The sequence below is a fragment of the Vidua macroura genome, chromosome 8 (genome assembly GCF_024509145.1).
Source record: "Vidua macroura isolate BioBank_ID:100142 chromosome 8, ASM2450914v1, whole genome shotgun sequence".
In the NCBI taxonomy this organism is placed as follows: Eukaryota; Metazoa; Chordata; class Aves; order Passeriformes; family Viduidae; genus Vidua; species Vidua macroura.
The window spans coordinates 33126619-33151666 of NC_071578.1; the positions used below are offsets into that span (position 1 = coordinate 33126619).

General features: G+C 46.3%; 1 protein-coding gene across 3 annotated transcripts in view; it reads left to right on the top strand.

Annotated features, from left to right (window-relative positions):
• The first annotated feature begins 272 nt into the window (after positions 1-272).
• The window catches only part of A1CF (APOBEC1 complementation factor), a 29734-nt gene continuing 4958 nt past the window's right edge, over positions 273-25048 (top strand). The window contains exons 1-10 of one of the 3 annotated variants that reach the window (XM_053983679.1): positions 273-356; positions 6972-7115; positions 10490-10624; positions 10837-10967; positions 12302-12540; positions 15849-16013; positions 19186-19283; positions 20076-20346; positions 21758-21966; positions 24035-24171. In XM_053983679.1, coding sequence (XP_053839654.1) covers positions 7017-7115; positions 10490-10624; positions 10837-10967; positions 12302-12540; positions 15849-16013; positions 19186-19283; positions 20076-20346; positions 21758-21966; positions 24035-24171 — 1484 coding nt within the window. In that variant the 5' untranslated portion in view covers positions 273-356; positions 6972-7016. Of the gene's footprint in view, positions 357-1674; positions 1695-6971; positions 7116-10489; positions 10625-10836; positions 10968-12301; positions 12541-15848; positions 16014-19185; positions 19284-20075; positions 20347-21757; positions 21967-24034; positions 24172-25048 lie in introns of those variants that run through there. The other 2 variants (XM_053983681.1, XM_053983680.1) reach the window with 2 other exon arrangements.

Consider the following 25048-nt stretch of genomic DNA (forward strand, 5'->3'; position numbering starts at 1 on the left):
TCCCATCTCTGCTGGGAAGGGCTGGGGATGTATCAGGTGGGAAAGGTCTCAGCATGGAGATGAGTGTGAGCATGACCCCAGCCCTTAAACTGGGATCTGCCTGTGGTGCCCTGCATTTTTTTAGGGAAAGCTGGGCCTGGTGGGTGCTGTCTGAGGCAGCTATCTGGTCAAAGGCCTGCGGGGAGCTGGCAGATAGGGTGGGTTAAAGTTTAACCCACGGGACTGTAAAGCAGCCCGGGGCTGCTGAACCTTTGGAGTTTGATATGATGATTAGGGAATAACCGCAGTGACACGTCGCAAACTCCCCACAGGCGAGGAGACCTCTTTCCCGGGGGGCCATCTCCCAAATCGCTCAGGTAGGCAGCTGCTTGGAGGTTTGGGGGCGTGGGAGGGAGTGGGTGTGCAAATGAGGGCTGCTGGTGGGGCTGGGAAGGAGCAGCTTCATCGGGAGTCTCCCACCCCAACAGTGCCCAGCATCAGACTCACACCCCAGAGCTGCCCAGCAGGGCTGGACTGGGGGGCCGGGACCCCCTGGCTGGCCCCACACAGCCCCACACCACTGATGTCGAGTTTGGGATGAGCAGCGTGGGCACAGAAGGGGTCCTCGGGGCCTCAGCATGGTTTTTACCTGGAAAAGCTGAAAGAAAGGGTTTTCTGCTTTTCCTCAGTGCCTGAAAAGTGAGGCCAGACAAGGCAGATGGGGAGGAGGGATTTTCCCTGCCATAATTCACTCTGGATTTGTTAAAGCGCAACTTTCTGAGGCTTAATCATTAGAGATCTTTCCAGCTGACTTGGTGTCCCTCCTTCTCTTTGCCAGAGATCAGTCTCCCTAGCCAAGGCAATGACTGTTCCTAAAACCCCCTCAGTTTTCCCTAATCCCCTCCAGCTAGCAGGGAGAGTTTCTGCCCAGCACAGAATGCTCCTCCCAAGCTCTTTCCCTCGCTGGAACAGGCGTTTTGGGTGGGAGCAGGCAGAGAAGGAAGGATGGTTTCAAAGTGGGGATGCAAATAAACACTAGGGAAGGAGGCTGGGCTCAGCATCACAGAGTGGCTTTTTGGGGGCATTTTGTGTGCATTTGGCAGCAGAGCTGCAAAAGCTGTGCCCAAGAGGAAAGGGCTTCCAAAGGGAGACGCTGATGCCTGAGCAAAAGGGGCCAAGCAAAAAAATCTGCTGGATTAGGCATGAAATGTTTTCTCCAGGTTCATGTGCTGCAGCACCTTCATGCTGCTCCGAATTTGCCCTGTTTTCCTGAAAATGTCTGTAAGCTCCCACTTTGTGTGGAGCCATCAGAGCTGGAAAACAAGCCCCCACCCTGGGCAGCCAAGGGACGAAAGCCTCGTGCTGCATTGCTCAATCGGACTCCGTCCCTCAGTGTCGCCCCAGCAAGGAGCTGGGACATCTCACAAGGCTTCCCGTTTTGGGGAAGCAAATGAACCATGCTTGGTGTTTATGGATGTATAGAAAGGAATATATATTACTTGGAGCCTGGAGAGAGGGGAAAAAATCCCCAAAATGTTGATAACCTAGAGGAAAATAGTTTCTCCAGAGACCTATTTGGGTTATTCAGGCAAAGGGTGAATATCATTGTCCAGTCTTTCCAAAGGTTTTTATTCTTCAGGAGGAGCAGTTGCACTGAGGGGATACTAAACAAAATGGCCTTAATTAGATGTGTCCAAGTGGCTCAGCACAGTCAGGTCTGTATTGATCCTGTGGGATGAACATGGGTTTGTTATCTCCTTCATGGAACCAGGAACCAGCTTTCCCCAAAAAGGCTGTAGAGGGACAGGCTCTGCCCTCACACACCCCCTCAGCAAAAATCCTAGCATGGGAGACATCCCTTGGCTGAGGAAAGAGACTCCTCCTTTTCCAAATAACCCAAAAGTGAAGCAAAATTTTCCACAATTTTTGGGGTAAAAGCTTCTGGATTCATCTTGCTCCTGGATGAATGGAGCAAAGCCAGAGGATGTGCTGCAGTAAGTGTGAGGGAGCCACGTGTAGAAGTAGTCATGGAGAGGTGGTACATAATAGGTTTGTTTCTTGTTGATGTGGGCTCGCAAGGTATAAAAGGACCTTTTCTTGCCTTGGCACTTCAGAATTTCAGCAGAAACCTAAAATAAATGAGAGTGGAGAGAGGAAAACCAGACCCAGTGATATTCTGATTGAAGGTAAAAGCAGAACGTTCCTTGTCTTGATGCTGTGACCATGATAAGTTGGTGCTATTGTCAAAATTTCATCACAAGTGAGGATGAAGTAGGAAATATGGATAGTTTGCACTTCCAAAGGTGTTAATTTCAATTTAAACTTCTGAACAAAATGCAACTTCTCCCTCTCCTTCCTTTTCTTTTTCTTTTTCATGCGGTGGCCCTTGTTAATGATAATCCATTTTAAGGGCAAATCCCCAAAACTGGTTGAATTCCAGAACTATTATTTCTATTAAGTGTGGCTGGGTTGATTCTTTTTTAAAGCAGAGCTGAAAGCACTGCCTGAATTTCCTGCAGTCATTCACATTTTCCATCAGCAGCCACAGAAGGCGGGTTTTCCCCTGTGAGGGTGGATTTGCTAATTGATTCCTGGCTCGGGGAACAAAGAAGGAGAGAAAGTAATCATGTTTCCTCTGGGTGACAGGAATTCTCCTCCCTTAAAGTAAAAAAAAAATATGCCAGCACACTGGCACTACTGCAAGGACTGTGGCTGTTGCCTGCAATAATGGGAAAGGGCTGGAATTCTACAAGTTTCAGAAATAAAACATCCCCCCGTGATTTGTATCCTGGAAATCGTCTGGATGCACTGATGGACACATGGATGCGGACCTGGGCATGTCTGGTGGTGGGTTAATGGTTGGACTCGATGATCTGAGAGGGCTTTTCCAACTTAAATAATTCTGTGATTCCATGAGATGGACCCTTGGGTGGCAGAGGTGGAAAAGTGCCCTGTCCAAAACAGAGTTTAGATGTCCTTGGCTCAAGGGAGACAGGAAGGAAGGAGGGAGAGAAGTGCTTGGTGGAAAGCCTGTTTTCCTGGGCTTGGGATTTGTTGGGTCGGGATTTATACCTCAAAGAAAAGAGGGGTTTACTCTTTCCATCCTGGAGAAACCCCAGTGATGGGGGAAAGCTCTCTAGCTTATAAATTAGCTGTGAATGATCAATTACGTGTGAATGTTGGGCTGGTAATTAGTAGGTGTGAATTGGCTGCTCAGAGTGGGGCTACCAAGCCATACCCGGGTTTTCCACAGGTGTGTCCAGCCCTGAGTGTGCAGTCCGGTGTTGGCCTCCTTTGGGATTGGGAATGGGGGCTGCAGATTCCTTTGGGATCAAGAGTGGGGGCTTGCAGATTCCTTTGGGATCAGGAGTGGGCACTTGCAGGCGCGGGTGCTACCCTGGGGTGGGGCTCTCCAGCTGGACCCCGCTCCCAGCAGGACCAGCTCCACAGCTCCAGGTGAGTCGGGGCAACCCTGAGGATGGGCATCCTGCCCCTCTTCCATGGGGCAGGGTTGTTTCCATGGGTCAGGCTGGGCTTTCTCCAAAGGCAGGGATTTGTGGAAGCACCAGGCACAGATTAAAGCCAGGTCTTTGTTAGGAACCCCCCCAGAGGCCAGGTTTTGCAGTAGGCTGTGAATGCTCTTACTCCCTAATTCCAAGTGGATGGCTTCAGAATATCCTAGAGTGCACCAGTGTCCAGACATGCTGGTCTAGAGCTGAAATCTTTGCAGGATGCCTTACAAGAAGAGCCCAGAAGAGCTCAGCTGTCTTATCTAATAAGGCAGAAGACAGAGAGGGATATTGCTGCTGCTGGAAAGGCATCAGCCAGGGAGATGCTCTGTTCCCGTCCATCCGGCAGCCCCGAGGCTTGTGCTCACTGCTCAGCGTGAAATCATCCCTCCGAGGGAGAGAGACCTTCCTGGAAATCCCTCTTCCCTGCAGGAGAGGGTGCGTGCCCTTAAAGGATCCACGTGCGAGTGCATCCACAGCAGCAGCCCTGCAGGCATCCGGCCTGGCAGCGCTCAAGTGCAGCTCTCAGGGATAAGAGAGACTCACCGAGAGCTGCAATTTGATCCCTCAATTCCCTGATGAAGCCAGGATGCTCCAAAAGCAGAATATGATGGGCCAGATTTGCAGTGCGACAGAGCTTTCCCCTGTAGGGTGGATATGGGCTGTCTCTGCCCAGGCAGGGGAGGGTGCAACACCAATCTGGATTTTAGCTGGGGTTTTTTGTTGAACGCTCATTTTCTCTTTCTGCAGCAGCCTGGGAAAGGCTCCAAGTGGTTTTTGCACAGCAGTGTGCTATTCCTGCCCCTTGCCTGCTGAACGCCAGCTCCAGAGGAGGCAGCAGGCACAGACACCACAAACATCGGCAGGGTTTTGTTGCTGCCCTCAGAAGGGCAAAACAAACCAGTAGCTGGGCTCCAGCTGCTTCAGAAAACACTCATTTGGGAATTAGAGACAAGAGAGAGCTGTTGCATTGGATAATCCATGTCCCAGCCTCTGCACGTTGGTAGTAATTAAAACACTGGAGAACCTGGGAACATGGGGAAAAAAAAAAAAAAAATCAGAAGCGCCTCACCAACCTCTGCATTAAATAGCTCCAAAATCTGGCATTACAGAGGTGCCTCTATATGCAAGTGTTTGAGTCACAGGCTCTGGATCTCAGTGTGGCAGAGCCCGAATGACAGGAGACTGAGATCCTCCAAATTCCTGGGCTTGTGCTTCATTTTTGGTGCTGGGAACAATCCATTTTAAATTGAAAGCAGCTGTTGAAGACTTCCAGGGCACAAAGGCATAGGAGCACAGGGCAGGTAATGGCCAAAAACAAAGTGGGCTGCCCCAAACATTGGCTTCTTACTCAGGGAACAGCAAAAGCAGCTGATAAAAAAGAGGTTGGTGTTAAAAGCTGAGTGGAAAAGGCTTTTCCTGTCATTTCTGCAGAATCATGACACACTCAGAAAATCAGCCATAACCAGATAGATTGCTCTTCTTTACTTGCATTTCTTTACATGCAGTGCCCACCTTATATGCATCAAGGATCTGCAGTGCAGGGTGATTGTTTAGGGTCTCCTCCCAAAGATTTGGCAGTGGCAGGGGGATTGTTTAGGGTCTCCCCCTAAAAACCTGGCAGTGGCAGGAGGATTGTTTAGGGTCTCCTCCTAAAAACCTGGCAGTGGCAGGGGGATTGTTTAGGGTCTCCTCACGAAAATCTGACAGTAGCTCAGGGTGCAGGCACAGCAATCCACCTTCCTTCCACCTTCCTACTGCTCTGGATTTCCCTTCTGCCCAGCATCCCCCTCACTCTCAGCCCACCCCTCCCAGCCCCTTTTGGCCCTGTTTGCTCTCCAGGCAAGCCTGGCAGGCATCACCTTTCCTTGCCTCCACCTTTCTACGATAAAATGCAGTTTTAGGCAATAACAACCATGCTGGATTGAAACATAAACTTTAAGAGATTTAGAGATTTTAGAGGAGCTAAGATTTTAGTTAGAGATAAGCTTTACTAGAGTTAATTAAATTAAAGGGATTTTGTAAATAGGCCTTGATGAAGTTAAGAGTTAGTAGTTAACTAATAATTGATTGCTTGTCAACACAATGTTTAGTTAGCTGGGTTTATAATGAAGAATATAGAAACTGACAAATAGCTTTTAGGAACATAAGACAATTGTGGGCCTCCTCTGTTCTGAAACCAATTGAAGACAAGGAATGGGAGTTCTACCAAGGTTCATTTGTCATATTTGCATTGAAAAGGTAGAAAGGTCAAAATGAGGAAGACTTCATTTACTTCCTCATTTTAGGACCCCTCCTCATGAAAGGGACCACAGACCCATTTCAAGGAACAAACTACGCATGCTTAACAGCTTTTGAAATGATTAGCATACAAAGCGAGGAATGGGATGTACCAAAATGATGAATATGTATTTGTATTTTGGATATTCAATTCTTGTGTGGATAAAAGGACTCAGTAATCATTTGAAAGGCACAGTGTGTATTTGGGAGCTATCCCGCACGCTGTCCGACATCACAATAAACATACACTTTCTAATTTTAAAACTGTTAGAGAGTTTTTGTCCGTCACAGTTGGATATTGGTGCTAGATCAATATCCATATTTTTTTTAATAAATCAGGCTGACACAATCTAGCATTTTCCTGCATGGAGTCCTTGGTCCCACTGGCCTCCAAGTGTGGCTACAAGGACCTGAGGAGGGAACTGGGTTTGCTCTGGCTACTGTTCAGCATCAGCCTGAGGCTTCAAGCTCAGCCTTGTACCTACAGACCCTGTTTTTATGCCTGGAGCACATAAATGTATTTTGGACAAGCTCAAAGCTCAGCATTCAGGAAAAACAGGGATTCACCAGTCATGAATCCATGTTGTAAATGTCTCTTTCCCAGGGTGTAGCCCAAGTCAGATTCAGATTTCAGTTTTATGATGTTTTCAGCCCAAACCCAACCCAAACCAAAAAATCTTGAATCAGCCATGACCTAAAACTACAGTTCTGAATCAAAATGTCTGAACCCAAGGTTGCTCCAGCCCTGAGGTGAGCGAAGATCTGAAGTTCTCCCGTGTACTTTATTTTCAAATATAAAAATAGGCCAAATCTGGGGCTAGGTCCTCTTTCTCACAGAGTGCTGGACATGGCTGGTACAAAGTTGCCTTCCCAGTATCAGCATCACACAAGGCCTGAAGGACTCATTGCTGTGTACTCAGTGCAGGATTAGGCACTTACATGTTTTTTCCTCCTGAGACACCACCAAAAGGCTACAAATTCCCTCTGCATCTCCCCAGGATCTGACTGTGGGTTTAAATGCTATTTATTTCCATTCAGCATGAGGGACATGTCTGCTTTTTCCATGGTCTCTGCTGTTCTGTTTTGGTTTTATCTCCGAAATAACTGATTTAGGAAGAGCGACTCCATAAACTTTCTCAGGAGGGTGGACTTTCTCCTCCCAGCCATATTAATTGATTTAATTTATCTTAAATTTGATTGCAGTGAGCACCCCTAATTAACCTGATTTTTTGCTGATAATCACTCCCAATGGAATCAAATCACAAATCCGGGGATGGATTGACCGGCACACAGAAAGAAGCCGCCCTCCGTGCATTAATTCAGCGAACGGGATATAATTTGATCCAGGTAGGAATTCACGGTCCCATCCTTTTGTGCTTCATCCTGAAGCTTCACTGGGGGCGTGAGCAGCCAATCCATGCTCCTGAATCACTCCTTGCTCGTTCTTTTTTGCTCTGTTTCTCTCTTACATCCGTGCTGACCATCACTACGTTGTTTTTCATGAAGCAGGATCTTATTCCTCAAAGAATTCCTTGCTTGATGGGAAATTACAATAAAGGTGGGGGTAGGACAACCCTGAGCACTGCTAAATGTTGGGAAAGGTTGGGATATGTGTCTCAAAACCAGAGAAAACCCACAGAGCAAAGTTTCAGAAGAGGGATGAGGTGGGAAGTCCAGCACGTCACCTTTTGTGCAAATTCTTACACAGGTACATGGGAGGCAGGTGCCTCACCTGCTCCAAGGTTTGCTCCCAGTTTAGGCTCCAAGGTCTCCAAGATCCAAAACTCCCATGGTTAGGGCAGGTGAAGCCTGAGCATGACTTTCAATCCCACCTGAGCAAACCTTTCTTGGCTACCGTGACCAAAACAAGCTCAGCCTTGGAAAGCACTGGGCTCTGCCATCACCAGCCTTGCATCCTGGAAGAAGGAACTAGAAACACTGGATTTTAGGCAGGTGGAAGCCATGAACTTTGTCTTGTTTTGCATGGCAGTAGAGGGCACAACAGCCTCAAGCACAACCTGAGATTCCTGGGAAAAAGCATATTCCAGGACCAGGCCAGCAGCTGCATTTGGTGCCCTTTCTGCTGTACCTGACCCATAAGATAAGGGACTTCTGTATGTCTTAGATTTTCTGTGGCTTTCTTAGAATCAGAGGGGTTGGGAGGTTCCTTAAAGCCCATCTCGTTCCTGCCCCATGCCATGGGCAGGGACACCTTCCACTGGCCCAGGTTAATCCAAGCCCTGTCCAACCTGGCCTTGGAATTATCCTGGTTTTCCCTACTGTCAATCTGGCAAAGCTCACTCCTAAAGCACAGATTTCAGCTCCCAATCCCCCACACACTTCAACATCTTCTTGCTCTTCTCTCTCCTTTCCTTTTCCATTCCAACCTTGCTATTTTATCTTTTTCTCTTTCCCCTCATCTCCTAACTTCCCTGTACCTTAGGGATTTTTCTTCCAGCCTGTCTGTGGATGCAGCCAAACGTCTTCTTCAGTGCACACTTGGGTCATTCATCTTTGGGAAGTGGCCAATGTCCACTTTCCCTCCAGGCACCTTGTCAAGAAGGGTTTGTTGAGGTGCTGCCTTCCAGCCACAAACAAAGCTACTGCAAATTGAGGGAAGGGTTTATTTCTTTCTGTGCCCCCTCACACACCAGCTCAGACATAAAATCAAATGTCCCCAGGACTCCATCACTGCTGAAAACATTGGAAAAACAGGAATGAGAGTGGATAATTCAAGGCCTGTTCTAGGCTTGAGACAACTAAAAGGGTTTGTGATATATTCCTGTTTTCTTGTAAGGATCTCTGCTCCTCTTAAATCAGTTGTACAAGGCATTCCCTTTCCTGGAATAATCCCAGAATGGGAAGTGACTAAAGAAATGGTCATGGAGCCAAAAATGGAAAAATTCCTGGAGCCCCAGATCCTCTGGGAGTAGGGAATCACTGGAGGGAGGGAAGGAAGGAAGGAAAGGAAGGAAAGGAAGGAAAGGAAGGAAAGGAAGGAAAGGAGGGAGGGAGGGAGGGAGGGAGGGAGGAAGGGAGGAAGGGAGGAAGGGAGGAAGGGAGGAAGGGAGGGAGGGAGGAAGGAAGTTGCGGAAGGAAGTTGCGGAAGTTGCGGAAGTTGCGGAAGTCGCGGAAGTTGCGGAAGTTGCGGAAGTTGCGGAAGTTGCGGAAGTTGCGGAAGTTGCGGAAGTTGCGGAAGTTGCGGAAGGAAGTTGCGGAAGTTGCGGAAGTTGCGGAAGTTGCGGAAGGAAGTTGCGGAAGGAAGTTGCGGAAGGAAGGAAGGAAGTTGCGGAAGGAAGGAAGTAAGTTGCGGAAGGAAGGAAGTTGCGGAAGGAAGGAAGTTGCGGAAGGAAGGAAGTTGCGGAAGGAAGTTGCGGAAGGAAGTTGCGGAAGGAAGTTGCGGAAGGAAGTTGCAGAAGTTGCGGAAGGAAGGAAGTTGCGGAAGGAAGGAAGTTGCGGAAGGAAGTTGCGGAAGGAAGTTGCGGAAGGAAGTTGCGGAAGGAAGGAAGGAAGGAAGGAAGGAAGGAAGGAAGGAAGTTGCGGAAGGAAGTTGCGGAAGGAAGGAAGTTGCGGAAGGAAGGAAGGAAGTTGCGGAAGGAAGGAAGTTGCGGAAGGAAGGAAGTTGCGGAAGGAAGTTGCGGAAGGAAGTTGCGGAAGGAAGGAAGTTGCGGAAGGAAGGAAGTTGCGGAAGGAAGTTGCGGAAGGAAGTTGCGGAAGGAAGGAAGTTGCGGAAGGAAGGAAGTTGCGGAAGGAAGTTGCGGAAGGAAGTTGCAGAAGTTGCGGAAGGAAGTTGCGGAAGGAAGTTGCGGAAGGAAGGAAGTTGCGGAAGGAAGGAAGTTGCGGAAGGAAGTTGCGGAAGGAAGTTGCGGAAGGAAGTTGCGGAAGGAAGTTGCGGAAGGAAGGAAGGAAGGAAGTTGCGGAAGGAAGGAAGGAAGGAAGTTGCGGAAGGAAGGAAGTTGCGGAAGGAAGGAAGGAAGGAAGGAAGTTGCGGAAAGAAGGAAGTTGCGGAAGGAAGGAAGGAAGGAAGGAAGGAAGTTGCGGAAGGAAGTTGCGGAAGGAAGGAAGGAAGTTGCGGAAGGAAGGAAGGAAGTTGCGGAAGGAAGTTGCGGAAGGAAGTTGCGGAAGGAAGTTGCGGAAGTTGCGGAAGTTGCGGAAGTTGCGGAAGTTGCGGAAGTTGCGGAAGTTGCGGAAGTTGCGGAAGTTGCGGAAGGAAGGAAGGAAGGAAGGAAGGAAGGAAGGAAGGAAGGAAGGAAGGAAGGAAGGAAGGTTAAAAATAGAACAGAGACACACTCATCTAGCAAAAAGAGAGAAAAGGGGAAATACTGACTGGCCTTCACATCTTTGAATCTTATTTGGGGCCAAGATTTGCTCTCTGCCAGAAGGACCTCCTGGGTGGGCAGGTGTCATCCTCAGACTGGATGAAAATCAAGACAAATTATACATTTTGCAAGTGCTCCATTACCCAGCCCACAACTAACACACAGCCCATGGAGATTCCCCTGCCAGAGCCAGGAGGATTTCCATTTTCCAGGGAGTTACCTCACTGTCTGCACTTGGACTTCTGCCTTGGCAGTGGGACACTGCCTTATCCCTGCTGAATGCACAAGGAGCTGAAGGGAAGGAGGGTGTCTGCCTCAAGGGTCATTCCCAGAGGCAGGGTTGGTTTGATCCATGTTTAAAAGTCGATAGCTGAACCTTTCTTTTCTTTTCCTCCACGGCAGGAAAATGGGCAGAGGAAATATGGGGGACCACCACCGGGCTGGGATGGCCCTCCACCGGAGAGGGGCTGTGAGATCTTCATCGGGAAACTGCCCCGAGACCTCTTTGAGGATGAACTTATCCCCCTCTGTGAAAAGGTGAGGCTTGATGGCAGCTGATCAGTCACTGATGGTCAGAGCTGCATTTCAGGGCTGAACTGAGCTGATTCCAAGGCCAGGCTGGGCAGGACTTGGAGCAGTCTGGTCAGTGGAAGGTGTCCCTGCCCGTGGAACTGGAACTGGGTGAGCTTTAAAATTCCAGCCTTCTTTAACCACTCCCACCTTGCTGACAAATCTCTCTCACTTGGCAGATTGGCAAAATCTATGAGATGAGGATGATGATGGACTTCAATGGCAACAACAGGGGCTACGCCTTTGTGACCTTCTCCAATAAACAGGAGGCCAAGAATGCAATAAAGACACTCAATAATTATGAAATCAGGTAAGCGGGGCAAACACCTTCGAAGCAACTTTGAATCACATGTATCAGTCTATTTTGACATGTAAGAGATATTTTTCCTGGCAGTCCAGAGCAAGATTATTTAGATCCCTGTGTTCTGAGGGGAAATCTCCTCCTGTCTCCCTGTGCAGTCACTGCTTATTAAAACCAACATGTTTCACAGGAAATTTCTTCTTCACAATTTAAAAAAAAAAAAAAAAAAAAAAAAACAAAAAATAAAAAACCAAAAAAAAAAAAAACCAACAACAACAACAACAACAACAAAATCTATCAGAACATTGGGAAAAAAATGTTCTGCATTGGATCAAATTAACTTTCCCCTAACCAACACTATTTATTATGTTCCACTCAGGTTGTTTGTTGTCGATTTATTCTATTCACAGTCTCCCTCGTGACAGATTGTGCAGATATGTTCTGGTAAATGGAGCAATTGCAAAAAATGGTGAAATAGGATGGAAACCAACTGGCAAAATAGTGACATTTCCTAATAGAAAGGAACAGAAAAAGCCCTCATGTTTGAGGGAACAAAACACCCAGAAATCAACAACAGATGGGCCCGTTAATACGTGTTGGTTGGACTTCAACCACACTGAATGTTTTTTGCCAGTTCAAAGTGGGATGAGTTGATGCCTTTGCTTTTGGGTTAAACCATTTTGGCAGTTGTATGGCTTTTTTAATAAAAAAGTGATGGGTTGTGAACTGCTTTGAGCATGTCAAGACACACAGAGGTCTTGGAGATGTCCTTTGTAGCAGAGGTTGGAAGGTCTTAGGGCTCAGGCTTCATCCACCTCCACCTCCTCCACTTCCTTCCCTGGTTCCAAGGACTCCTCTAAAGAAGCTTTGCACTTCTCCAGGCCTATAAGAGATATTTTGACCCCAAAAAGGTGAACGAAGGAAGTTTTTATTTTGAGGTCTGCACATAAGTTGGCATCGGTGAGTCCTCAAATGGTGCCACTCCATGACAAGGGATTTTCTTCCCCCAAAACCTCAGTCATGATGTGCGTGGGAAGCCACAAGCCTTGTGACAACACAAGGACCTGGGCTGGGGGCTACAGTTGCCTGGTGGCAGCAAAAGGGAGAACCTCAAGTAGGAAAAGCAAAATTTGGCTTTGGTTTCTCTCTCAAATCCTTCATTTCAGCTGTGCTGCCTGACTTTGATGTCAGATTTAGCAGAGTGGCAGCTTTTGCACTGAGCAAGGCCACTGGAATATCCCAAAGAACAGCTGACCTTGTGTTTTGGGACAGAAGAGGGGCTTTGCTGTAACCTTCCCCTCTCTTGGCTCCTGACTCCTGACAAAGCAGCTCCCTTGTTTCAGGAACGGGAGACTCCTGGGCGTGTGTGCCAGTGTGGACAACTGCCGCCTGTTCGTGGGGGGCATCCCCAAAACCAAGAAGAGGGAGGAAATCCTAGCAGAGATGAAGAAGGTCACGGACGGCGTCGTGGACGTCATCGTCTACCCCAGCGCAGCCGATAAAACCAAAAACAGGGGCTTTGCCTTCGTGGAGTACGAGAGCCACCGGGCAGCAGCCATGGCCAGGAGGAAGCTGCTCCCAGGTCAGCAGGGATGGGGAGGGGTGGCTTCACCTCAGGGGTGTGGTGACAACATCTCCGGGGGACCCAGAAATCCAAGGAAGTGGACGTGGCTGGGTTTTCTGCCCTCAGAGAGAAGTTTTCTGCTAGAGACACTTAGAGCAGGAGGTCCCTCAAAACACCATGAGGTGTGGGATTCACTGCAGCTCCTGCTGCAGCACCGTGCTGATGATCCATGGTCATCCTTCAGGCTTTTTGTAAATCCAGCCAGATGGATTTAGCTGTGTGTGTATCCATGCAGCTCTGCTGTGGGATGTGCTTTTCTTTATAGAGACTCATTTTTGGCCTCTCAGGGACTGTTGGTTTTTCCAGCTTTTACAGACACGGGGTAACTGAGAGGCATTTTAAAATATTTGATTCCATTAATCTCGATAAAAAGTGAGACATAAGAAATATAAAACTTAACACCATTCCATCAGAAACTAACCTAGTTTCTAGCTGCAATACCTTCTAAATATGTTTCAACCTATTAACTGTTCCTACACAATACTACTAATACTAACACCAATCACCAAATTTTTACCCCAAATAGTCTTACTACAATACATCTTTCACTAATTCATTTTCTAATTCTCTAGACTATCTAGAGTCTTTTTACATATTTTAAAACTTATTACATATTTTAAAACATTAAAACTTGTTTCTAGTTCAATCTCTCAACCATATAATTTCTATTCCATGACCTTCCTAAGTCAACACACCTTATCTCAGTATTTACATACAGATGTACAAAACAGTGTAAACTTTCTATCAAGTTTTAAAAATTCTTTACAAAACCATTCCTCACAAAGGAAGAATCACTCAGGAATCAGGAAAGCATCCGAGAGCAGATTCAGGCTGAAGCATGGACTGAAAATTGATATTTTGGAAAAAAAACTTGGAATGAGGAATTGCTTTAGAGTGCATCTATGAAATTCAGCAGTGGGAGAGAGCCAAAGACCATTGTGAAGGAGAGAGAGGTTTAGCAGGTATTAGGTGAAGAAGTCACTTAACGTCAAGTGCATTTGCAGGGATTTCACCAATTTTCTCTTGCTTTCTTATGCTCCTGCACTGCTTTGTTGAACACACTGGCTGGTGAAAGGATCCAACAAACCTAGGGGTTTGAGATTTGTTCAGAACCACCTTCTTTCACCTGTTTTATACATTAAATACCCTGCACCACTTAAATTTCTTTTTTCTTATTGTGTAAAAAAAAATGAGCATGATTTTGAGCACTGAATTTGCCTTTTTACTGGGAGATATGTCACACTGACAATTTTTCCTTTTATTCTGCATTTTCTTCTTCAGTTTAAGCATCTCCCTGAGGGTGGGAGCACATTCTGTGCTCCAGCACGATTTTCCCTTGCTTGTTATGTGGAAAAGGAAGGCAGGGGCAGGCAGAGCACTTGAAATCCTGAGCAAAGACAGCGAGATGGATGGAAGGAACTCAGAGTTCTGAGCAGACATGTGCAATGCATGAGGGGTTTCCAGTTTAGGGACATCTCAGTAAACAATTTAGGGAATTCCAAAGGCCTGAGCAGGAACCTGAGTCTTCTGAAGCCTGAAGCATAAGGCAGGAACTGGAAAAAGGTTTCAAGCCAGAGCTGAATGTGTCTCCAGCAGATGTGAGATTGAATATCATTAACAGATGCTTCCTTTAAACTGAACCTCATTGCTTTTTTGAGGGAGCTCTGTAGAGAAAGTGCTGAAAAATTGAGAGTTTTCCTTAAAAAATTTAAATTTTCTCCTGTCTCTGGCTAAACAAGAGGGTGGAGACAGACTGATTTTCAGCAAGAGGCACCAAGCTTAGCTCCTTGCTGCAAGTCAACCAGTTCATTATTTCCACCCTTGAAGTGAAAACAGCAATTCAGAAAGGGGCACAGAACAGCCTCACTCCACAAATCCCAGCTCATTCCTGAGGGATTCCAAGGGAACAGCACTTCCCATTTAGTTTGATTATTTACACTTCCAATAAGCCTCCAAATTCTATCCTCACCCTCTCATTTCGGAGCTCCCACCCCTTCTTAAATGGGTTGTCCAAGCGGAGATGCCTTTTTAGAGTGTTTTGCAGGATTTTCTTTGTCCCTTCAGCTGCAAATGTGTGGTTTAGGTCACTCAAAGAATCACCAGCAAGAGCAGGTTTAATACAAATTTGTGAAGGCACGACAGTGTTTGATGGCAAAGGTCACTCTGTTACTTACTATACAGATAAAGCAGACAAAGAAATATCAGATTAAAGCAATTAGAAATATCAGATAAAGCAATCAGATTACTCTGATTGTATCAGATTAGAATGATTCAGGTGGAGACCAGGGAGGGAAAAAGTGAAGGATTCCAAGGGTTGAGTCCCGACAGAATAAACCCCTTGCCAAACTCAGCCTCAGGCTGGCTCAGCAAGTTAGGTCTAAACGGTTTATTATTCATAACAATATCTAATCATGATTTATTATTCAGAACAATATCTCATCAACACTAGCAGTTCTTAATAAATTGACCAATTTAACACCGCTAAACCGATTCAATAGAATTTTCTGTAAGCACAACAGAACCATAAATCCGACTTAACCAAAATTTAATTACAAATCTAAAATGGCAACCTTGGTAATACACATGCATGCAGACAGAAAGAAATATGGACTTCTGAAAATTCCCCTGGAGTTCAGTGAAAGTCTCACATTGGTACCTTTGAATCTGGAGCTGAGCCTCAAGGAGTGGGGACACCAACCCAACTGCATCATCAGTGTTGTGATTTATTTGATTTTTTTCTTCCCTGCCCCTCAGCAGCTCAGTGCAGAGTACACAGAGCCCCTGGGTTTATCCTCCACACCCACACCCTGTTTTATGCATCAGGACTTTTTGTGTCCCTCCTTTCTTCTGCTGCAGCGTCTCCCAAACTAAGTCAAACACACACAGAGACATCCTTGCTTTTGGTGTTTCACTCCATCCCGCTGGGACTTCAGGATTCCTCTTCTGGTATCGAGGGAATGAAACTTTGCTGGCCAAAAGGGGTTTTTATAAGTGCATTAAAATATTTCCCTTTAGGGAACACTCCAGGAAATGCAGGCTTAAAGTGAATTATTCCATATTTTCACTTCTTTCGGTTCTGGAGGCTCGAAAGGTATTTGCAGGAGGCCATTCCGAGTGTGATCATCTACTTTTGGAAAGGCAGAGCTAGGAAGGCTTTTTTTGGGTCGTGTTTGTAGAATTTGGCCTGTTCTGCTGTGAAATAGAGCATGAGCAGGAGAGAGAGGAAGCAAAGCCCCCCAGCACTGACCATGCTTGTTCCCTTAAAGGAAGGATCCAGCTGTGGGGACACCCCATCGCTGTCGACTGGGCAGAGCCAGAGGTGGAGGTGGATGAGGACACCATGTCCTCAGTGAAGATCCTCTACGTGAGGAACCTCATGCTCTCGACCACTGAGGAGACCATAGAGAAGGAGTTCAACAGCATCAAACCAGGTAGGAGCCCGCTGGCGCTGTGCCTCCTAAACAAGTGCTGCAAATGGAAATGTTTCTGCCTTCCTAAAATGCCACAAGAGATAAAAATAGCTGTTTTTTTCTGCTGTGAAATGTTCATCTGAAATGCCACAAAAATTGTCATAGGGCTGAAGGCTCCCACCCAAAAGGCCATCCCATTAAAGGCTGCTTAATTCCCAGCTACAGCCACCATGAAGGAGGGTGATTGGCAAATGGAAGAGACCCAAAATGCTGCATGAGGTTGCCCAAAATGCTTTGGAATCATTTAGTCTTTCTTAAAAAGAGTTGGTGAAGCAGCTGGGTGACTTCAGCAGTCTTCTGTGGCAAGGGATGATGATAAAAATAGAGTCATTTAATACAATTCCTTTTTATCTGATCTATCTAAATTCTGAACTCATTTTCATACATTCCCCCCCAGTCCTCGTGTAAATTGGTGAATAATTAGTGCTTTCCATTTAATTCAATATTCCTTTGTGGCATATCTTACATGCACTCAGGGTGAGATTTTTCAAAAAAAGCATGGAGATTAGTTGGGAATAAAAATCCTGCTGGCTTTCAAAGGAGATTTTACTTCTGAGTTGCTCCAGCTTTAGGAAATTCCACCCAAAACCAACAAAGTAAAAAGAACCCGTTTCTGCAGCTCCGTAAGCCACACAGTCCATTAGGCATAGGAACTGGTGCTTGGCGATGGGAAATCTCCTTTCATCTCACTCCTTTTAGCTTCCTTCTATTAATTTTTTAAAATACGCTGCAGAGCTTCAGTTTTCTTCCACTAGCTTCTCATTTCATGCCTTTTTCTGGACTAGGCTGCAATGCAAAGGTCTTAATGAGTTTTCCTTGTGTCCTTCCAAGATTCCTGGCTCATACTTTTAGCCACCATCGAGCTGTTGCAGAACCCATTTTACTCCTGAGTTAAATTTGTGTTATCCCACTCTCTGAACTGTTTCCTTAGTTTATTTACCCAGTTTTGCTCCTGAGCTTTGAACAAGCTCACACTCCCCAGAAACACATCTGTGGCCTTTTGACACTTTGGTAACAGTCATCTGCTTTGCTCCTAAGAAGTTTTCCACTATAACAACACATGTTCTGCATCATCTTTCATTTTCCTTTTATAATCTCAGTGTTCATGTCGGAATTTATTTCTTTTTTAATAGACAGTTTTTATTTTGGTGGCTAAAATCAGGAATGAGTGCATTAGAGCAGCAAAACTTCCAGCTCTGTGGAGAGAAAATGCAGTTTAAGTTACAGTGAGATCAAAAAAGGCAGCAAGGATGTGAAATTATTCATTGCCCTGACGTGGTTCTCTGCTTCACTCATTGAGCCACATCTCAGCACTACTTAGCTGAAATTACCTTGGATCCAGGGCATTAAGAAGCTGTTTTGACATCAACAAATCATCCAATAAAAAATGACGCAGAGCTTCCAGTGACATGGCAATTGCCACATCTCTGAGGGCTCCACAGACAGGACCAGGAATGCTGCTTGTGCTCCTCAAGTTGGGATACAGCACAAAGAGCTCCCCTTAAGTCTGTGCCAAATTCACAGCCTGATGACTTCTGAAGAGCTGTCTCTCTGAAAAGCCCTGCCCTCGCTCCCTAGAAATCCCAAGGAAATTCCTCCTGCCTGGTGGAGTTCCCAGCAGGAGGATCGTGCTGTCCCCATATGCTGGAGGGACAGTGTTCCCTCTCTAGTGTCCCATGGATGGGCTCTCCATGGAGCTGACCCAAGGGTAGGTATCACATTGCTTGGCCCAGCAGAGGCAGAAGCAGGGGAGAGCAGAATTTTTGGCTCAGGATTGGTGTCCTGGAATGCTCTCCAGGAGGCAGAAGGGGGATATTCAAAACACAGCGAGTTCATTAAAGCTTCCACTTGTAAACAAAGCATCAGCATATAACTCCCATAAATTCAGGCTTGGAAAATCATCCTCTGTCCCAGAAGGACACAAAGTGCTACTTTACCATCACTGTGTCATTCCAAGACGTGCAGCCTGCTTGGGTTGTGGTGTGGGACAGGCTCATTTAGCCCTCTGCAGCTCCTAATGACTCCCCTGAACACCAAAGAAATTCGTTTCCTCCTGCATTTTTCTAAGTAAGTGCTTTTTGTGGCAATACGACATTTCCCTGTGCACCTGTTCAGCTTTAGGAGGTAAGAGGCCAACAGAAGAGTTGTTCAGCATCCCTTAGCCATGTTTCCAAAGGATATTTCTGTGGGTCTTATAGGAGGCTGGGCTGGTGATGTTGTGTTTCCCAAGCCACAGGAGCAGAGAAGGTGAGGAATTAAAGAAATGGCTGAAGGCTGTGGCCGTGGGGAACAGGACTGGTGGTGTTGTTTTGGAGACAGACTCCTCAGTGCGGAGTATGAGTTCCTGGCAGCAGAGCAGCTGACAAGGGAAAGGGAAAACTGTGGGGGATGGACTTAGAAATGAAGAACAAGACATTTACATTTGAATTACTTCGGGTAAATTTGATATAAGAAAGATTCAGGCTAGAAGAAAGATTCTCCAACCCAAGCCCCATCCCAGGAGGGACAATGCTCAGCTGCATAGCCTGACTGGGGCTGTATCCAGGTGAATTGGGGCATCCAGGGAAGCCCCACTGCCACGGGAATGGCTGTTTCCTAGGGAAAGGCTGTTTCTTAGGGAGAGACCTGCTGCCCCATCAGCTCCAGCCCATCCCAGTGCCCTGGGCTGCTCTGTCCTGGGCAGGGCTGGCTGTCAAGGAGAAAAACCTCCTTGTTTTATGGCAAAAGCACCAACTTTCCCCAAGCTGCCTCCAATGCACATATGAAAGCAGAGAGATGGGGATCACATGGGGATGTTCCCACAGCTGGTGCGTGAGCTGTCACAGAAGGGAGACACAAGGCCAAAGGAAGTGTCCAACAGAATGGTTTGGACAGGAGAAAACCACTCCAGTTTAATGGGAATCTTACTGGTGTCTGATCCCAAACCCTTCTAGTTTGCTTTGAAATGCTACAACCATTATATATTGATTTTCCTCTGGAATATGCATCCAAAGAGGGGACACTGACCTCTTGTTCTTCTAACCTTGCTCAGCCTTTGCTCTCCAGGGGCTCATAACCTGACAGAACCACTCTTTCAGATCTCTGTTTTCTGACTAATCCCCACTTCCCGCTAATATTCCAATGTTTTCCACAGGTGCAGTGGAGAGAGTAAAGAAAATTAGAGACTATGCCTTTGTGCACTTTAATAAAAGAGAACATGCAGTGGAGGCCATGAAAGCCTTGAATGGGAAGGTAAAGCTGCTGTAAATGTTAATTCCTGGGGCTTACGGTGCAGTATATTATACAAAGCCACCTGCTTTATTAGCTCCAAAACCCTCCTGGAGGTGTTATCCTGGTTTGCTCTTTGCTGGTTGCTTTTACACTCCTGAATTTGTTTTTCAGCAGCCCTGTTGTACACAAATGATTCATTTTGGCTCCTTGTACTTGTGCTTTGCCCAGCTCTAGCTCACTGCTCAGATGAAAAAAAAGAGCAGGAAAAGCTGAAAGAAAAACTAGGAAAGGAGGGGTTAGGATCCCCCCCTGACTCACACTCACATCCTTGTTCCAGACTGCCAACAAAAACATTGTTAGGGCAGAGTGCGAATGGCAAACTGGGACAAACGAGGTCAGCCCAAACATCTGCTCCGAGTTCAGATGCGGATTTGCAAGGAGGCTGCTGAATTTAGCCCTTCTTGCACTGCATGTAATTCACTGTAAAGCCGGAGCTGTTCCCAAAGAGGTGCTAACCCCGCTTCTATTTTTAGTGTCACTGCTGTTCTCCACGGGAGCACGTGGAATCTTGCCTGCTTTGCAGCGAAGTGAGGCCTTTTGAAGGCTTTGCTGAAGGAGCCTCTCCCAGCTGGGGTCAGGGCTGGGCATTCTCAGGTTAAGCCTTCACCCGTGTGAGGGAGAGTCGGGGCTTTTTTGGGGTGGTTTCCTCCATCTTCCCATCCCATTAGGACGTGGGGGCAGCTCCTCCATAGGTGTGACTTCCACCAAGCACTTTTAGCCACTTCCCCCTGTGCTTGTGCTGTGCTCTCTCAGGTGCTGGACGGGTCCCCGATCGAGGTGACACTGGCCAAGCCGGTGGACAAGGACAGCTACGTGAGGTACACGCGCGGCACGGGCGGCAGGGCCCCGGTGCTGCAGGGGGACTACACCTACACCCTGGGCCACCTGTACGACCCCGCCACCGCCTACCTGGGCACCCCGGTCTTCTACGCACCGCAGGCCTACGCGGCCATCCCCAACCTGCACTTCCCCGCCGCCAAGGGGCTCGGCAACAGGAGCATCCTCCGGCCCCCCTCCGTCCGAGGTAACTCCCTGTTGGGGTTTGGGATAAGTGAAAACCAACAATTCCCCTCGGGCCTAGCGTCTCCTCCGGGGATCTGCTCCCTGAGACGGGCATTGGTGACATTGGCTTTGCCCCAGCTCCTGGATGCTGTTTTCTGTGATGGAAAACGGAGGGTTTAGGCTCTTGTTTTTCCCAAAGGCAATCTTCCAGCTGAAAAAAAATAACCGTTTTCCTGGAAGGAACTTCTAGATTGCCCTCAGACCAGTGTAAATAACCCACAGATCCTCCTGGTTCTGCCCCAGCAAGGAAGACCAAATAAAACACTTTTCCTTCAGAGCTGGCTCCCACAGCCAGCCACCACCACCACTATATTTCCTCTTTGCTTTGAAATTTGTAGGGAAAATTTTACCAGTCCTGGTGTTTTCTGACCCAAAGCTGTGGAGTTTTCCAACAAATCACATTGCCCTGGTGCAGGGTAGGGAATCAAACAAGCCATTCTGTGCTCTGGGAGGTGGAGGCCCCCTTCTGGGGGACTGTTAACTTAATAATAATTCATTCAACTAATTTAATTTATGACTAAAAGAGAGTATTTCTGAAAACTCTTGGATGATCCTCTCTGGAGCCAAATCAAATCCCCACACTCAGGTACCCCCAAATTAAATGTCAATACAGGCATCGTTTGGTCAGTGCAGATGTAAGTTTGGGGCTAGCAAAGAAATAATTCCGCCATCTGATCTTCCTTCCAAAGATGATGCCTTGTGTCCCCAAGCCAAGTCCCACAGCAGGCTGGCACTCTGCGTGGCACCCTGGTAGGCCTGGCAAGGATCATGATGGCCAATTTTTGTCCCTTCAGCAGGAAGGAGACAGGGCAGCAGGAACACCCCTTGTTCCTCAAGGTTTTCCCCACACAGGTGAACCAGCTCCTCTAAAGGTTGCATTAGGAAAGGAGCAGATGTGATAACTCCCCCTCTGTCTCTTGCTTGTTTCCCCAGGCTCCCAAGCAGAGTTCCCTGAGAAAAAAATGGAAGTGTAATAGGGCAAAACCAAAGAGGATTTTTGTCCATATAGGTGTGAAATTGTGTAAGCTGTGAATTCTTCAAGGTGAAATTACATTGGTGGGTAACAAAAGATGCCAGTTGTCCCCTCTCTGACTTCCAGCTACAAAGCTGGGTAAAAAGCTGTCCTGAAATCAAAACTGACCAGAGATGATGAAAAATGGGCAGAAAGAAGCAGTTTTTCCCCAGAACCCCTCACCTATGCAATAAAGGGTGTAAGTGTCAAGCCTGTGTTATCCCACCACCAGGCCCTGGGACCTCCTGCCCACCTGCTTCCCAACCCTCCCAGCAAGCGGGGCTAACTTTTCCATTTCAGCAAGAATCAGGGTCCTTTTTCCCGTGATTTGATTTGGTTTAATACCTTCTTACATTCCTAGAAATTTACATGAATATACCTGTAGGGGCTGCGGGCGTCCGAGGCCTGGGAGGCCGCGGCTACCTGGCGTTCCCAGGCCTGGGGCGCGGATACCACCTCAAGGGAGACAAGAGGGGAGAGGAGAAGCTCTACGACCTCCTGCCAGGGATGGAGCTCACCCCCATGAACCACGTCACGCTAAAGCCCCAAGGGATCAAACTCGCCCCTCAGGTACGTGCCCCAAAAGGAGTGTCCATGCCCCAGGGGTCGTGTTGGGAAAACAGGCCCCTCATTGAATCTGCGCTGCAGCCTGGTAAATAAATCCATTCTTGTGTCTCAAAAGACATTAAAAAATGAGCGGTACCAGTTGCATCTTGCAATATCCACCTGCCTCACGGAATCATGGAATGGTTGGGGTTGGAGAAGACCTTTAAGATCACCACGAGTGTCAGGAGAGAGTTGTCATAAATGCCTTAATCCAGTTCTGGCTGTCGCGCCATAAAAGCACCATGGGTCAAGGAATTCCCACCCACGATGGGTTTGATACATAAAATTCATCCCCTGGGGCTTCACCAGGGAACAATGCACATGTGTAGAAAAATAATGCACATTTTCAAATTATTTATGGCAAAAGAAGTGTTGACGTAGCCCAGCCTAGCACAGAAACTCTGTCGGCTCAGCGGGGTTTTTGATTTGGTTGTGTGTGTCGATGCAGATGGATGAAGAGGGCTGAGGAGAAATCCACAATAAATTCCCTGAATTTCTGAATGTCCAGCTCTGACAGTAACTCTTTTCCCCTTATATTGTGCAGAGCAACACAAGACACCAACTTCACCCTGAATTTTGAAGCATGTATTAACACTTTAATTGCCACAGCATCCAGTTTGCCAAAGTTTATGAAAACATCCTTGTTTTCTCCCAGAAAACTGGACAGTGGGATTTTTCCCTCCTGCAAAAGTCCCCTCAGTCTATTTTGTCAGCAAATGACAGAATCAAAGAATGGTTTGGGTTGGAAGGGATCTTTAAGCTCACCTAGTACCAACTCGTGCCATGCAGAGAGATGTGAAATCCCTGGAATGGTTCTGCAGGACCTTAGGGCAGATGAAATTCATTTTTATAAAACCAGCATATAAAGGAGTTGGGACAGCAGGGAACAAGTGTTGCCACAGTGCAAAAATGAACTGCTGTAATTGAGAACTGAACTATGTAATGAAGCATTTTAAACTGCAAGAGGATAAACTTCAGCTGGAGCTGTGGTGGCAAAATTAAAAGCAGCAGAGAGGTTTAAATTTTTCTTTTTAGCTTTAAATCCATTCAAATGTAAGCTGTAAATGAGGTAGGCCACAGCAAGACTTCAGGGTGACCTAATTGTGGCCTTCCAGCGCCTGAAAGGGCTGCAAGAAAGATGGAGAGAGACTTTACAAGGGCCTGGAGTGACAGGATGCAGAGAATAGCTTCCCATTGCCAGGGGGCAGGGATAGATGGGATACTGGGAGGAAATTCTTGGCTGTGATGGGGGTGAGGCTCTGGCACAGGTTTTTCAGAGAAGCTGTGGCTGCCCCATCCCTGGAAATGCTCAAGGCCAGGTCAGAGCAACCTGGTTTAATGGAAGATGACCTAACTCAGCTGGGACAGCACACAGCCAGTGGGTTAAAACTCCTGGAATCCCAAGCCAAAGCAGGATTTTTTCTGGACAGCAATTCCCAATTACCGGGGGACCAGCTGTGCCAAGGCTGAGGGCAATGTGGTTCAGCATTTCAAAAATTGCAATTGCCTGCTGAAGGCCATGGAATTAATTGGATGGAAACACAACTTTTTTTCTTTTTAAAAAGGAGCCTATTTGGACTTCTCGTGCTCTGTAACCCACTAAGCCAGGGAAGCAGCAGAGCAGAGAAGATGAACTCAACCCGAGTTTCTTTAGTCCTCTGAAACAGACATCCGTGAGACAGAGCTGCTGAGGAGGATTCAAAGAAAACCACTGAAATAATCTAATCTGCAAAAGGACTCAGATGCCCAACTGAACAGGGAATAATTTCAGGAATTAAAGAGATCTTAAAGTATAAAGCATTTAGATTAATCTTACGCTTCAAGGTGGGTGCAGTATTCTATCTGCCTTTTTTTTTTTTTTTTTTTTTTTTTTTTTTTTTTTTGCTAAGCTTTGAGGAAGCTGCCAGGACTCTGTGAAAACCCTGTGAGGGAAGGCAGCTGCTCAGCACAGGGGCTGGAGCTAGGCAAGGAGGCTTCTGCACAGCAATTAACCCCAGCACAAATCCCTATTTTTTTTTTTTTTTCCTTCTAGATCTTAGAAGAAATCTGCCAGAAAAACAACTGGGGACAACCTGTGTACCAGCTTCACTCTGCCATTGGCCAGGATCAAAGACAGCTCTTCCTTTACAAAATCACCATCCCAGCCCTTGCCAGCCAGAACCCCACCATGTACGTCATTACTGGAAAGTTTCTGAGGCTTAGGCTTTATTTTATAAATTATATTTTACCTAACAGCTGTCCTCAAAGTCCCAAGAACACAAGTCTCTGTTTCCTTTCATTAAACAAAAATCTATTAAATATTTATTAAATATTAATTTAATTTTAAATTTTTAAATGTTTAATTTAAAAAATGTATTACTTATTTAATTTATTAATCTATATTTATTTATATCTAAATAGATCTTTATTTATTAAATCTAGCTATGTCTATATAATTATATATGCATATATAATTATATAATATATTAATATATTTACTTTCTATTGTATATTAATATATAATTATATATTAATTATATATTAATATAGAATTATGTATTAATTATATCTATTTGTATAATGTATACAAATATGCATATCTATTATTATATATGTATATTAATATACACATATATTAAATACTTTTTGAAAAAATACAGGGAGAAAAACATCCACAGAGTATAATTAACTGCTGTGCTTGGTGCACTCTCTGCTGGTGCAAACATTACAGAAAGCCAGACATAATCAGGCAAAAGGGTGCTTTTTTTGTACAAAAGGAAAGCAAACGAATGCCCTTGTGGAGAAATGAATGGAGTTTGGAGGAACATGCTGATATTTCAGCTCCAAATATGATTGTAAACATTTCTGACCAAAACCACTGTTTGCTGTGTATTGTAAAGAAAAGGCCCAGGCTGGGTATTGTAAAGAAAAAACACAGCAGGGTTTTTGGGGGGTTTTTTTTTGGTGGAAAAAGCACAACAAACTCTGCAAGGACATCGTGTCCAGCATGAGAGCCAGGGTCGATAACCCCAGCGATGGAGCAGACCACTGGGAGGGAGCAGCTCTG